Below are 15,077 nucleotides of genomic sequence, written 5' to 3'. Positions count from 1 at the left end.
AACCCACACACCCCCGAGCATTTTCCTCCTTTTTCCATAATTCAGCAGGTTAACACGATGCTCTCAAGGCACTCCAGCAAGGTTTCTTGTTGAAGTCGCTCTGCACGGCCAGGCTGCTGTGCTCACTGCTGGCAAAGATCATTACCACTGCCCTTGGGGGCAAGAGCAGAGTTGCAGAGCGCAGCTGGTGCTTAACACCCTCTCTCTTTTGACCCTGGCAGGGCTGCTGGTTATAAACTCATTTCTAACCTACTTTGGAGGGCCAATTTGTTGAGGAAACTGTGATTAAGGAGCTTTAACTACAGGGGTGAGGGGATGCAGGCTCAACCAGAGGTAAAAACTAAGACCTCCCATATCCTAGCTGCCAATCATGTCCCCCTCTCTCACCATTATCCCCTCATTGCCTGACATCTCATGGGGTTGCACAGAAGAGTCTGGGGGTTCATTCCCATTGATTTTGCCTTCAAAGCCAGCAGCCTTTCTTCCTGTAGGAACTGTATTTCCTGTATGCACGCCTTTATCTTCCAGAGGGACTCTTTTTTCAGTTGTGTCATTTTGCAGGGTAGCATAACCCTCACAAATTTTCATTTAAAAATACACATCTGTTACAACCATGCAGCTGAGGGAATCATCGACTGATAGCCTGAAACCCACGTTTTTCAAGAAGGCACATCAATATCTGTCCGTGAGACATTGCAATAAGCGTGCGTAACAGCTTCCCTTGGGAAAGTGCTCCTGATTATTATCAGTAATTAACAATTAGTTCTAAGACTATTTACCACAACTCCAGTGATAAAAGGGCTCTGTTGCTTCTCTGTGTCTTGTGAAATAATCCCATTAATGTATAAAATGGCTTCTCTAATATACATTTATAAAGCCAAGAGATATGCAGTAGTAAAACTGCCTTGGTAGGGTTTAATGCACTGTCTCTAGCATTTTATTGGGGCAGAGCTGCTCGCTTTATTGTCGGCAGTATCTCAGCTGCTACTGCCAAAGAAAATAGTTGTAGATCTCCAGGCAAGGGAGAGAAATTCAGGGGGGTTTCAGCACAACCGCTCCCCCCATCCTGACCTGCCTCTGGCACAAGACACGGACCATCTCTAGAATCCTGGGAGCTCTGCTCCTCTCACAATTGACAGCCCCAAGTTTTGCATTATTTAACCAAATCTCCACTTTAACCCAGATGCCATGCACAGCAATGGCAGGTGTTGTCACTCCCTTCCCAGGTAACTGGAACACTGATTTTGGGATACCTCACTTGGCAATTAAAGATATTGCACAGCTGAAACACAAATACACAGCATTTTCCAAAGGCTTCTAAAGTGTGCAGAGCCCAACTGATGCTGTCTACATCAGAAAAAAACAACAGAAAGCAATCATCACCAACAGATGATCCCAGCGTGGGACAAAAATCAAGTCTGATCAGCCTTTGATGATGAACAATGCCTTAAAATTATTATTAATTAAAATAATTGCAGGTCAAAAGCTAAAAGCCCCACGGGGAGTAGGCATCTCTGCCATGAATTTTGCAGGTCTTCATCCAGAACCATCCCGGGGTTTATCTTCCCATGCTGGTGTGATACTGATACCTCAAGTAAGAGCAGAGTCACAGAGCTGCCGGAAAGTACAAAGGGACCTGGGAGGCTCCAGGGCCTCCCACTGTGACAGAGATCTGCAGCCAGGGAAAATGCAACAGATGCTACGTGCCAAACCCCCTGTCATTCTCCATGTGTGAGGAAGCTACATGGGGTATTTGTTCTGCTTAAGATAGATGGTGGTGCACAAACCAGAATTACTGTCACATGTTTTGGGAAAAAAAGTGCCAATGGTAGAATTAAGCACTGCCTGTTGGTAGTGGGTTTAGCTTCTGCTAAAGGAAAGGCAGGCAAAAACTAAAACACCCTGAAGCAAAGAGTTTCATGAGGGTCACTAGAAACTCTGGAACCAGTTGAGTTGAGGGTCACGGTACCAAAATAGAGCCAGAATTCAGGATACTCTCCACAAAGAGGACAGTTGTCAAGAGGCACTGAAGAAATGTAACTAAAAGGACCAGCTCGGAGAGGACCATTTCATGCAAAGCCGACTGTGGCCTATGGAGGGCATCAGTGGCACTTGAGAAGGTACCACCAAAACCAGGAGTGGGAACCCAGACCCGGCTGCCAGCACCGGGCGCAGCAGTTCACTAATCCGCATCCTCTGTTCACTCCCACCGTGTTCACCCAGGGTCCCCATGGGGGAAACCCAAAGGCTCATTTCTCCTGATCTGACACACTGCAACATTCTCATGGGAGGAAGGAGGAAGGCAGAGATTAAATCGGCAGTGTGTCCTAATGCCAAATGCCGCCGTCCCTGCTGGGTACATCCCTAAGCAGCACCTCGCATCAGCCAGAGAAGCAGCTGGTGTAGAAGGGTGCTGCAGACCATTGTATCTACCTACAAACTCTCAGGATATTTAGCAGTACTCTGTAATCAGGGGGCAGTGTGCAACTGGAAATGGCACTGAACTCTACTAGGGGAGCCAGAGGGTCTTTTCTAAACATACTCCAAGAGGAAAGCTCCCACTGATGTCCCAGAGAAAAGTGGACCGAAACAGTCTTTGGACCCAAATGAAATGCAGCAGCTTGGTATTTTCTGTACCAGATGATAGAGCTACTTAAAAGCAGAAATCTAACTCAGTTTTCCTTTTTATCAAGAGTCACACGGAATACAGGCAGTAGCCCCCATAGGGAGAGACGTCACTGAGATTTAAGGATAACATCAATGAGGTTAAAGGAGCCCTTCTGCAGTTCTCGGGCTCTATTTTAGTCTGAATAAATCAATGATTTCTATTACTAGCCCACGACACTGGTATGCTTCACAACAGCAAACGCACTTCTTTTTTTTTTAACTTCTTTTATTTCAATGCACTTTTCTTGAGGGAAAAACTCCCAGTTCCCTGCAAATGCATTCCTCCTCTTCAGCCTGGTTCTCTCCCCCACTCCCTTCTTTAATTGGTTGTCTATTCTGTTTTATTTCTATATCCTGGGAGCTACTTTCATTTAGACAAAGCTAACATAATGGAGCACTAAAAGTGGCGCTTTCCTTTCCTGCTGGCAAAAAAGTTTTGCATTATAAAGACCTTCTGATTCACTTCTCAGACTTCCCACTCCAGCTGTCCCGCTGACTGCTCCTGGCTGTCGTGCTGACTGCTTCAACAAGGAGCATGGCTGCTTTTGTTTTGACAAGTACCAGGTGAGATAGAAGCTTTGAAAATGACAAAAGGGTCAATAAGGAAGCATAAATCAAGGGAGTACTCAGGACTTCTGTGTCTTTGCTATTTTCCTAGCACACCGGCTTTCGCGGATCAAGCAGTTCTCCATTTGCTTCTCCAGACAGAGGTTTAATAGTGTTAAAACACTAGTGCTTCTAGTCTTGTTCATGTGGATGTGAAAACTGAGCTGTGACAGAGCACAGGTGGGTATCAGCATCTTCCCTGAGGCACCACCGTGGTGAGGGAGAGACCTGGTTATCCCTTGCTCTAAAAGCTGGGGTACCAGTGTTTAAAAAGAACCTGAAAAGCCACCAAGCAGGGTAAGAAGTTGTCGATTCAAGCTGATTAAGCCAACATGTGGTTACAGTCAGTGGGCTGAATTCTGTAAAAGCTCTGACCGAGGAGGGATGCAGGGGAAGCACAGCATTGGCAGCGTGCTGCATTCTTCCGCTTTTCTCCCTTTTTACAATCACCATTCCCTCGTACAGTTAATTTGTAAAAAGCCACTGACCCAAAAGTTGCCAGCCCTGGAAAGGAGCATATTTTACATTCCCCGAGGGTACCTCTCCTTCGGTGGCTGCGTGAAGGTCTAACACAAGCAAGGGCTTACATTACTCTCAGCTATGAGTAAGCAAATGTTAAACCTAGGTCAAACTTAGAAACTGCCATTAGCACTATAATTATTGATGTCAGCTCCAGTCTTTCAGAGAGAGCTCAATTTAGGCTGCTGAAAACCTTCAGGTTGTTTCAAAAGCATCTCCTGCAAACATGTGTGAGCTGCTGGGCTTTAATCAGACCAAAAAATCTGGTTACATGCATTTTGATTAGCTTTAAGGATAACTGTAATTTAATGATAAGGATGTGTCTTGGGTCATGATTTTAATTTGCTTAACAACACAAAGGAAAGAGAAGCACTTGTGCAAACCACCCTGCTCTCAACTCTCTTTATAATGCAGTACGCTTTTCTAACTTGCAATGATAATTACAAACTCATAAACATACATCTGTTGACCCTGACAGATTGGAACTGTTGCTTTGATGCCCAGATTGCTCTTTTTCCATTTTATTGCTTCCATTTTCCTCATACAGACCACAAGAACAGTTTAACTGATACAAGCAGTTATGATATATCTCTTAGTTAATTTTAAAACTATGGATTTAATACTCAAGTTTAGTATATTTAACAGAGAAGAAGGGAGACAGGCTGAAGCCATGCTGTCTATTCACAAGAACATTATTTTTCTTTACAAACAAGGTTGCACACCACAGTAGTAATAATTATTAGCTAAGACTATGGCGACAACTATAGCTTAATGGGTTACTCTGGACTTTTGCTGCATACTAAGGGGACTAGTGTACTGCTGGAAGAGGGCTCTGAAGATCACCACAGCAGCCTACGACCCAGAGCATCACATAGGTTAAAAATTATTCTTTTCTTTTCCCCAAATGGATTTTAGCAGAAACCAAAAGAAACAGTGAAGACCTTGGAATGAAACCTGGAAAGAAGATAGGGAGTCCCCAGACTCAGCAAAGGAGAAAGGAGGAAGATACTCTGACTGCTGGAGCAGAAACAGGGCCTGGGTGACCTGAGCATCATCCCCAGCTAAATGAGACCACGGTGGCTTTAAATAAGACCTAACAAAGGCCGGGTGATTCTGCACGTAGCGCAGCTTTCTATCAATATTTTGAAAACCAGACAGAGTTTTCAAGCTATATGAGTGCTATTGCTTTTATGGACTTACACAGTAGCATAACACTGTTTTTTGTTTGGATCGAACAGAGATCCAATACAAAGTCCAATGGGTTTTGATTGCTACTGGACATGATGTTTTTCAGGAATTACCTCTCCTACCCACAAACTTACATGACCAGGTATTGGAGAAGCCTGAGGGCATATCCTAGAAAAGGCATCACTCCAGTTCCAGACTCACTGTATTTGAGAACAAAAGGTTTATGTTGACCAAAGTGTACAAAGTCAGTATTTTCTTCATAGCTTGTTCCTGGTTTGTTTCTGGCTTTTCTTTTAAAAAGTAATTTGCAAAATTGGTACTTGGGCACAGTATCTGTGTGATAGCTTCCCATCTGCTTGCCCAATTTATATCCACTGAATTTGCTAACAGAATCAAGTTTTTATTGCTAGTCACGTTGCAAAGCTTATATAGCTGTGGGAAAATGGGCTGCACTCAATTTCTCCTTATGCTCCATCAACCGGAGTGTGTGCTGACGCCAATTCTTTACTGCCAGCAGTGGGCGCATGCAGCGCAGCAGGCTATAGGTTGCCCTTCAGATGTGCTGCACAATACACAGGTAGATTTCTTTGCACTGCTGAGGGTCAAAGTAAGCGTAGAGATGACCAGAGGAAAACGTGGACTGGCTGCAGGTACCTTACAATTCATAATCTAGATAACATTTATCCACAAATCTTATGGTGACTTAATCTACAAACTACAGTAAGTCACACTTAGTGGAAATCTGTGTTTTGGGATGGCAAGAAAGATGAAAAGTAAAAGCAAAGATAGCAGAGTGGCAACAGGAGATGAAGAGAAACGCCTGATATTAAAGATACACTTCCTTAATGGCACTCTAGCGGTCCCATTCCGCTTCCACAGCCAGAATCTTTCACCACTTCCACTATGCCCAGAAGAGGCACATTTTTCCCCCCAGATGAGCCAAATCAAGGAAGTCAGGACAGCAGAAAATTAGTAATTTATGTGTCAGATTGGTTTCCAGTGAAACCCACTCACTGCAGAAAGCCTTGGCTGAGCTGGAGAGAGCACAGGAACAGATTGCCTAGGGCGAGACGAGAGCAAGACCGTAACATGTAGCATCCGTCAGCCATTAGTCACGCTTTGCGCAACAGAGAGGCAAGGGAAATAAACCCGATAGCTGTGCTAGCAAAGACTCCTGAGTAGGTCTTTAGGGCAAGCGGGTTCAGTCTTCACACAGGGCTGTATCCCAACACGTCCATCCTGGATGGCATTTCCAGGGGTGGGGATTTCCATGCAGCTCCCCTCTGCACCACCCTAAATGTAATTTTCTTTGTCCAAGTCAGTTTTTCAGCCATGTCGGCTCCCTGACATGTTCCACTGTGCAGCCCTTCAACCACTCAGGTCAGCCCAAGAAAGGAGACAGCGCAGAGACAGAGTAACCCCACGTGGGTGATACACTACTGACAAGTGGGTTAAGGAGGAAACGAAGGAGCATGGTTCTCCCTTGAATTTAGAACAACAAGGAAATGGGGTTTTCTTTAGTGGATTCTCCCATGCATAGCCACCATTCCGATTTTTTTTAATTTAAAAGGCAATAAAAACTAGATCCTCACAAACCTATGCTTCTGGCCACAGCTCTAGTCTTACTCCCTTTTCAGTGATTTAGAATCATAGAATCACAGAATAGTTAGGGTTGGAAAGGACCTTAAGATCATCTCGTTCCAACCCCCCTGCCATAGGCAGGGACACCTCACACTAAACCATCCCACACAAGGCTTCATCCAACCTGGCCTTGAACACCGCCAAAGATGGAGCACTCACAACCTCCCTGGGCAACCGATTCCAGTGCCTCACCACCCTAACAGGAAAGAATTTCCTCCTTATATCCAATCTAAACTTCCCTTGTTTAAGTTTTAACCCATTACCCCTTGTCCTGTCACTACAGTCCCTGAGGAAGAGTCCCTCCCCAGCATCCCTATAGGCCCCCTTCAGGTACTGGAAGGCTGCTATAAGGTCCCCACGCAGCCTTCTCTTCTCCAGGCTGAACAGCCCCAACTTCCTCAGCCTGTCTTCATACGGGAGGTGCTCCAGTCCCCTGATCATCCTCGTGGCCCTCCTCTGGACTTGTTCCAGCAGTTCCACGTCCTTTTTATGTTGAGGACACCAGAACTGCACACAATACTCCAGGTGAGGTCTCACAAGAGCAGAGCAGAGGGGCAGGATCACCTCCTTCAACCTGCTGGTCACGCTCCTTTTGATGCAGCCCAGGATACGGTTGGCTTTCTGGGCTGCGAGTGCACACTGAAGCCGGCTCATGTTCATTTTCTCATCAACCAACACCCCCAAGTCCTTCTCTGCAGGGCCGCTCTGAATCTCTTCTTTGACCACAGGACAATCCTAAGACTACCAGACGCATTTAGGAAGCTTTTAGTGTACAAGACAACACATTTTCAAAACACAGCACACACACACCTCCTCCCCAAAACCAAACCGATCTACAGCGAAACTGGAGGGCTGTGTCTGCAGGCTTTCAGATTAGGGAACTGATTGCAAACGCAAAAGGCCAACACCACACACAGACTCCCATGGACCTGTTAAAGTGCTTTCCAGAATGATTTTAAAGGATTGTGGAAATTACAAGCACAGATGTCCTGCACAAACAATTTAATTCATTTAGTTGAAGGTAGGGTGTAAAACAAGACCGCTATGGTCTTTATTCCAAAATAACTGCAGGGACTGTCCCTTAGCTGAAAGCTTCTATTAATTGGCACCAACTGCTCCAATATAATTACAACCATGATGCCCGTCAGTTGATTCATTTAATTTAGTTTGCGCATCTGCAAAGCAGTAACTTACTGACTTAACAAAGGCAGTAAATTCTTTCATACACAGCTCAGGGTATGTCCTGAGAACACCCCACGGTAGCCCACTTCATACCCCAGAGCACCAAAGGAATGTGTAGCTTTTCCACACTTTCATCTGTGCCTTCCTTTTACTATCCAACTACTCACCCTTTTCTGAAACAGCAAGAAAAATCCAGTCAGTTTTGAGACCCTTAAGCTGTGACTTTCATAGCTTTCAATCAAGTATTAAAGGTAACCTTGAGGTTCAACATTCCTGAAGTAAAGTAGCCGTTTCCTCGTTGCTCATCAAGGCCTGAACTGTCCTGAAGTTAGGAAAAATCTTTATTGTTGTTGTGTCTCAATTGCAGGGATGACTTTGTCTTTTCCAATCCTTTCCCAATACAGAGAAGCACTTCCTAGTAGGTAAAGTTTTCAGACAAAGACTGGTGGACTGCTATGGAAACGCTGACCAACAGTTCGCATGAAAGCAGCCAATCAAGGACTTTAGATCAAAAAACAATTTCCTTGTTTTTAAACTAAGAATGTTTGGCACAAAGAGTGTTTGGTATGCTGATGTTTGGTATGCTGATGTTTGGTATTTTTATTGCGTGTGGATTTGGATTATTCCCTCCCATTTTATAGAGGTGACTCTTACATACCAAGGCAGGCATTCCCAACAAACAATGGCAATGGATGGCCTGACAAAAATATGGCAGTAAAGCAGAACTGGTAAATTTTATGTCAATACCCATTTTAGAGAGCACAGAAAAGAGGAGAAAGAAGGATTCATCAGTACAGGTACAGCCAAGAAAACACTTTCTCAACAATCATCCTGTATTAAAAAGAAACCAATTATACTTGCAAGTCACTTGCAGAAAATTTTAATAATTTGCCAAATATACAGCTATTAGAATTACCCTAAATATCACTTATAATTAAGTTACAAAAGTTGGTAGATAGCATAGTACAATGGTCTATAAAATAAACACATGTAAAAGTAACAATACCCCCTGCAGTCCAGTAACGGCAAAGAACAGCAAATGAAATTACAAACACGTCCAAATCACAGGAGATTGAGCGACGGCTTTAGACACTGGAATCAAAGAGCTGAGACCAGACTAGACACATTCACCCATCAAACATCATTAACGTCAAATTTTTGAGAACAATTAACACCACCACATCAGCTGCAATTTCACATGCTTTCTTCACCTTCCAGTATAGTTCCCAGAGTATTAAAGTGCCTTTGTGCACTCTAGTTCCATTTATAGTCGGGTGCAACACACATCACATTTGGACTTCATAGGTCACTTTTTAAAAAAATAGCTATTTGAACCAATGTACACGATTCAAACTCGGGTGGTTTTAAAGTGTCCTTGTTCTGACTATTTGCTGTTGAATGTCATGTAACAAACTCCAAATACATGGGGCCCATCTCCACAAAACAAGAGCATAGCAACAGTTATGTTTGAAGTGTGTTTTCTGCTGTACAACCCTTAGATTTCTCGTTTCTTCCCCTTTCAGACACAGCTCAAATAGTTATATTTGTCCTTCAGATGACAGTCTTCTCTGCAGGTGTCATTCAGATTGCTATGATAATAGAAAAGGGGCAGTATTGGCCTGTGGCTATGGAGGTGAATCTGCTCCCAGCTAACACCCTACCATGATCTGTTGTACCTCGATGAACATGCCCAGTGTATTCTCCCAGCCAGATAGTGTAAGACTTGCAGCCTTTGGGTCTGACCCGTGGCTTTTACCCACGCTGCAGACCTGACCAGACGTCCTACTCAGGGCTCTGTATGAACTTTCACCACTTCCCACTATGCTACCTGCTTAAACATAACCCTCACTATAAATTGCAGAAAGACAAGGAAAACTTGGCAGAATTCGGCTGTCACTCACTTTGCCCCCAAAATTCTCTCTTCAAAACACAAAGAAGTTTCACAAAGCCTACAATCCAGACTCCCATCCAAGCATGCTCTCCACTAACATTCCATTCCAACTCTTTCATGGGAAAAGAGTACAAAAGGGAAATTGCATTTCCCACAGTATTTGAGGCATTTTGATGGTGTTTTTCAATACCTTAAGAGCAGTTATGGGGCGTGAGATTTTAAGAAATACAAATTTTACTTTTACGTCATTCCACACAGGTTACTAGTGGCAAGGGAAGACAAAGGCACTCAGGAGGACGGCTTACTTGGAGGGAAAAAAGGGAGGATGGATAACTGATCATAACTTTAAATAGCAGGTGTGGATGTGAGTTTCTATCCTTCCTATACTTGACAGTACAGTAAAATGATTTTAAGCTCAGGCTGTGAACACCCCCACCTGACATAGCCAGCACAGGCGATACCTTCTTCCCTTCGCTGCTTTTACCTGTGAAAAGGCCCCTTTAAAATACTGCATAATCCAGACTGGGCTTGGCAGGAGCTCTCTGCAGGTGAGGAAGTTCTATTGGGTCTCTAGGTGTATAATACAGTAACATTAAATATCATGTACACCAAAGTATTTCAAGAATATATGCACTCTGTTAAACAAACTGAAGGGGATTAATGATTTCCTGATCTACAGAGTGCTTTTAAAGTTCTCCACTGAACTGTAGGGTTATGGAAAAGAATGGTCTGACTATGCATTACAGCTGAGAAAAATAGAAAAACAGTACAAGTTTCATGTGAATCACATACAAATAAAGTCTCCGGGTCATAAAATTATTTGATTAAAATACTTTAAACATTTCATAAGGGTACAATGATTTCCAATGTAACCTATGCAACAAATTCCACCCATATCCAAAAATACCATATATGTAAATGCTTTTTTATAAAACTTTATATAATTCAAGATTTTATTAGGTAAGCCTATACACAATTCTCACAATCATCTAGGTAGAAAGTCTTCAGAGAAGTATACTCTCAGAGAGTAAAGGAATAACAATACTTCCATGAATCTTCCTTCTGGACAATCAATTCTGCTAAATCAAAAACTCTTATTGCTTAAAATCAGACAGGCTTCATCAACAACATCAGCACTCAGATATACCACACCCAGGCCGGGGAAGGGACCTGCTTTCAGCTTTACGGAACAAAAATACCTGTAAGTCTTGTCACCATTTCTGTAAAGATTTCCAGTACACAGTCACCTGTCCTGTCCGCTCCACACAGAGGACAAAAGAGGCATCACTGGAGGGAGACTGATGACAATGTATATGCTTAGTGCCTCTCTCTTCATCTTCTTACTAATTTTCTGTTTAATAATTTCTATGAATACATCTCCAACTATAACTGAAGACAATCTGCTCAAAGACACTAGAAATACCAAGTCTAAAATGTGCAAGAACAACGTGAATATAACACCTTTGCAGGCGTACATTCACAGCTGGCACTATGCCAAAACACCTCTAGAGCAAGCTTTACTTACACAATTTCCAATTAAAAATACCGTTATCTCTCAAACTACATCTTAAATTAACAGAAATACGTCCATAATAACTACCGGTAAAAAAAAAAAAAAAAAAAAAAAGATAAAATTATTTTATTTTTTTTTATTCAAAATATTCTGACAGTTTAACAATATTCCAGGTGCATTACAAACACTGCCAAAGTCAACACAACAATCAATACTTAAAAAGCATTCAAACACTGAAGACATATCTTAAAGCAGAGACAGGAGAATGCGCTTATATTGAGAGCATACAGATCATTTTCCAATGACTGAATTCATTGAGGCAGATGTCTGGTTTCTCCAGCACAAAATGGATTAAAATCCAGAAGAGATGAATTACAGAGGACAAAGATTCAGATGTATAAATGTTTTCCCCTGTATTTTTTATAAAACATTGTAACTTTATCACACAAGGCCACGACCAGCTTAGACTATTCTAGTGTTGACCATTTACAGGCTAGAACAACAAAACCTTAACAGAGAAACCAGCATCAAAGCAAACAAAAACACAAACTCTTTCCAGAATATGGCTTAAATTAGTTCATGGAGAGTAGGGAATATAACTATGTGGTGCAATGAAAATACCAGGTACAAAAACATACTTTCTCTTACTGGTATTTTCTCCTCAGCCTTGATTTGCATAAAGCTTCCAACAAAATGACACTGCCCCTCCTGCAACTATCTTTTCCCATGCTTCAAAAACATTATGTTCCTGACAAGACTGGTTTCATTCTTGAACGTATTGGCCGATATTAGCTCCGATGTTTAAGCCGTGTAGTTCTACACATAACACACAACTGCTTCAAACCAATCCAAGTTCTCAAACAGAGCTAAAATTTCAGCTTTATTTAAAACAGTGTACTTGCTTGAAAAAGTATTTATCTCTTTCTGATATAGAAAACAGATGTCAAATAAAGGACTTGCAAAGACGTGTACACAAATGCGTGCACAGTGCAGAACATCATTAAGAGAGAGCAGCAAGGCCACAGTGTCACCTGAAGTCCACATGTGAAAGATGTAAATTTCCAATGATAAAGTCCATTCTAAGAAGTTTCACTTCTGGGACTTGCTTAAAGCATTACAGTCTTGCTCTATGGACGGCAAGACTCCTTCATCCCAACTTTTTGTATAGCTGACTATACACACCTGGTAGCCACATACACAGCATACAGAAAAGAGACACCAAAAATGCTTTGGATACATCATCCTGATCTCAAACATTCCGTATGAAAGCTTGATTTTTTCCTGTGGAAAAGAAGGAAGTGGGACAGCTTTCAAATTACACAGCTTACCTGTGTGTCATTAAAAACTAATAATAAATAAATAAAAGAGCTGGCTTCCTTAACCCAGGGTAAGAGAGCCACAACTCCACTGCAAACACAGAGGTACATCTGCTTGCTCCAGGGCCGAACTGGATCTTTGCAGTAAACGGTCCTTCCCCTGTATTGCTCCTCATTTCCAGTCGGGGCTCTCCAGCAGTGGAAACGTGAAACACTTGTTGCAAAAAATGCAAGCAGCAAAGGGCTAGAGGAAATCTCTGTATGCTTACTCAAAACACTTTGTTTCCCCATTCAATTAGTTTGCTTTTAACACTCATGTTTTCGGAGAAGGGCCATCTGAACAAAGGAGTGAGGCATTTTTTCTTAGTCACAACATAAAGAGATTGACTTAACCTCCTAAACCAAATCAGTTGGTGGAACATCTCCCATTCAAGTTATTTTTCTTAGGAACAAACAGTTTCTCTAGCAGTTGTGCAGTTTAAGCCTGTTAGGATATTTTACTCCAGCATTTTCTTAGCACCTCAACACAAATTATGTTGTAGCTTGTCTGTGGTGAACATCCATTACAACCACCAAGGGGTGAAGTGCCCACAGCAAGGTTGCAAGAATAGCAATACTGTCCAATGACATTGAAAAGCACTTCTTGATACATTGGCTTCCTGGTTAGACTACTGACTCAATGGGATTGCTCTCAAAGCGAGGTTAACTCCAGTTATTCAAACACAGTAAACACAAGAGAGCAGTATTGAGGACATCAATCCTGCACATTAGTTTTCAGTCCATTTTCTAAAAACCTGTTAATGGAGGTACGGCTCAGTGGCAAGGCTAAGTGGGCAAATGTTATCTACGCTAAAGTCGTAAGGAGAACTATCATAACCCTTGCTTATTGTACAGCTGTACTCCTTGGATTTAAGCCAACCATACACATTTCATTCTAATTTACCTATCCTGCTTAATCTTAAGTATCTTCATCCTCTCACACTCACTAATTAACTATCAATTATTTTCCTGAGTGAGATTATAAAAAGTTAAACCCTTCTACGAAAAGTACAAAGACAAATAAAATATAGAACAATAGAAACCCAGTTATACAGCTTTACAAGTGCAGAAATTCTTCATGTTGTTACTCTTCTTTATCATTGGCCCCCAGTAAAAAACATATAGCAAAGAATTTAGTTATCCAAAATATTTTGAAGTACTGTGATTAAATTCTTCAGACCATAAATGTAGCCCTCATCCTTTGTGTTGCTAGGGAACACATGAGCAAAATCTATCATGCGGACTTCTACATTTGCACTTTCCTTGATGTCGGCTGGCATGTGACAGAAAACTTTTTCCAGTTGGGGTATAACATTTCCATTCAGATGCTCCTGTGCAATGCACGTGCTGCTTTTCCACACGTTGTCTTGCTCCAAGTTTTCAACTTTTAGTGAGAGTTGACTGTGATGCCTCTTTGAGTATGCCTTTTTGTGAAGTGCATAAAATTTGGACAAGCCTTTACCTACAGAGGCCTCAATTTTTCCATTCTCTGTAGAATTTATTACATGAATATTATTATTATACTCCAGTACATCTCCACCTGATAACAGTCCTTTGGGCACTCCTCCCTTCTCTGCCAAGGTGACATCACCCAATCGCATGGTTGGGGGCTGACAGGAACCTTCATAAACAAACAGCAATGAGCTTGCATAAAAGTTAAGTTGCTTCTGGCCTTCAAACCACTCCAGAATTTTTTCAACCTTCTGAATGCTGGCAGCAATCACATCTTTTCTCAAGCAGTACCCACTGTGGAAAAACTTTGAGATGCCTGCAAAAAAATAAGACACATTTTTGGATTATTTTCACCTCTGAAAAGAAAACAGACTTTATTTCTTTTGGGATGAGAATAGGTCTTGATGAGAAAAAACAGACAGCACTCACATAATAACTGACTGAAAAGAAACTATCTACATCAGAAGTGAACTGCGGAACTCTGATATCTTCAGTTACCACACCTGTGTAAGGCCTGCTGTGTAATACTACAGACTGGGTTTGGATTGTAAGTAAACTAACTAATCAATGTATAAATCAGTAGACAAACATGGTTCCTGCTCCCCAGGTCATTTCAGCAAATATCTGGACTGGGCAAGTTTTGAGCAGGGATCCACTGAACTCTTCAGGGACAAACAAGCTCAAGCTTTTGTCACGAGAGACAGAGCTGACAAGTTAGTGCCAGCTTTGGAGAGGGGTGTGTCCTTCTGTCCCTTAGTGTGGAACAGATGAATAGATTTCAATCAATAACTACTTTGAAATCGTTATCACCAAACAGGCATAATGGCAGCATTTTTATTTATTGTTACTTTAGAGCGACACATGGATTGACTTCTATCAAGAAGGTCCCTTAAATCAAAAGACACCTTTATAGTAGCTTTCTAATTTAAAAGACAGGACATCTTCACAGAAGACAACTAGAGATAAAAATATACATATTATAAAACATTAAATACTTCTAAAGGATTTCTATTTCATTATAGTTTGAAGGCTGCAAAGAAATTTATTTCTATCACTATCACCC

General features: G+C 41.9%; 1 protein-coding gene across 1 annotated transcript in view; it reads right to left on the bottom strand.

Moving 5' to 3' along the window:
• Positions 1-8,667: 8,667 nt before the first annotated feature.
• Positions 8,668-15,077, bottom strand: part of IPMK (inositol polyphosphate multikinase) — a 49,576-nt gene continuing 43,166 nt past the window's right edge. The window contains exon 6 of the mRNA XM_065671100.1: positions 8,668-14,330. Within this exon, the coding sequence (XP_065527172.1) occupies positions 13,696-14,330 (635 nt within the window). The 3' untranslated portion in view covers positions 8,668-13,695. The remainder of the gene's footprint in view (positions 14,331-15,077) is intronic.

The sequence above is a fragment of the Lathamus discolor genome, chromosome 3 (assembly GCF_037157495.1).
Source record: "Lathamus discolor isolate bLatDis1 chromosome 3, bLatDis1.hap1, whole genome shotgun sequence".
Lineage (NCBI taxonomy): Eukaryota > Metazoa > Chordata > Aves > Psittaciformes > Psittacidae > Lathamus > Lathamus discolor.
Note: the sequence above shows the minus strand (reverse complement) of the source record. Positions and strands in the feature narration are given on the sequence as shown.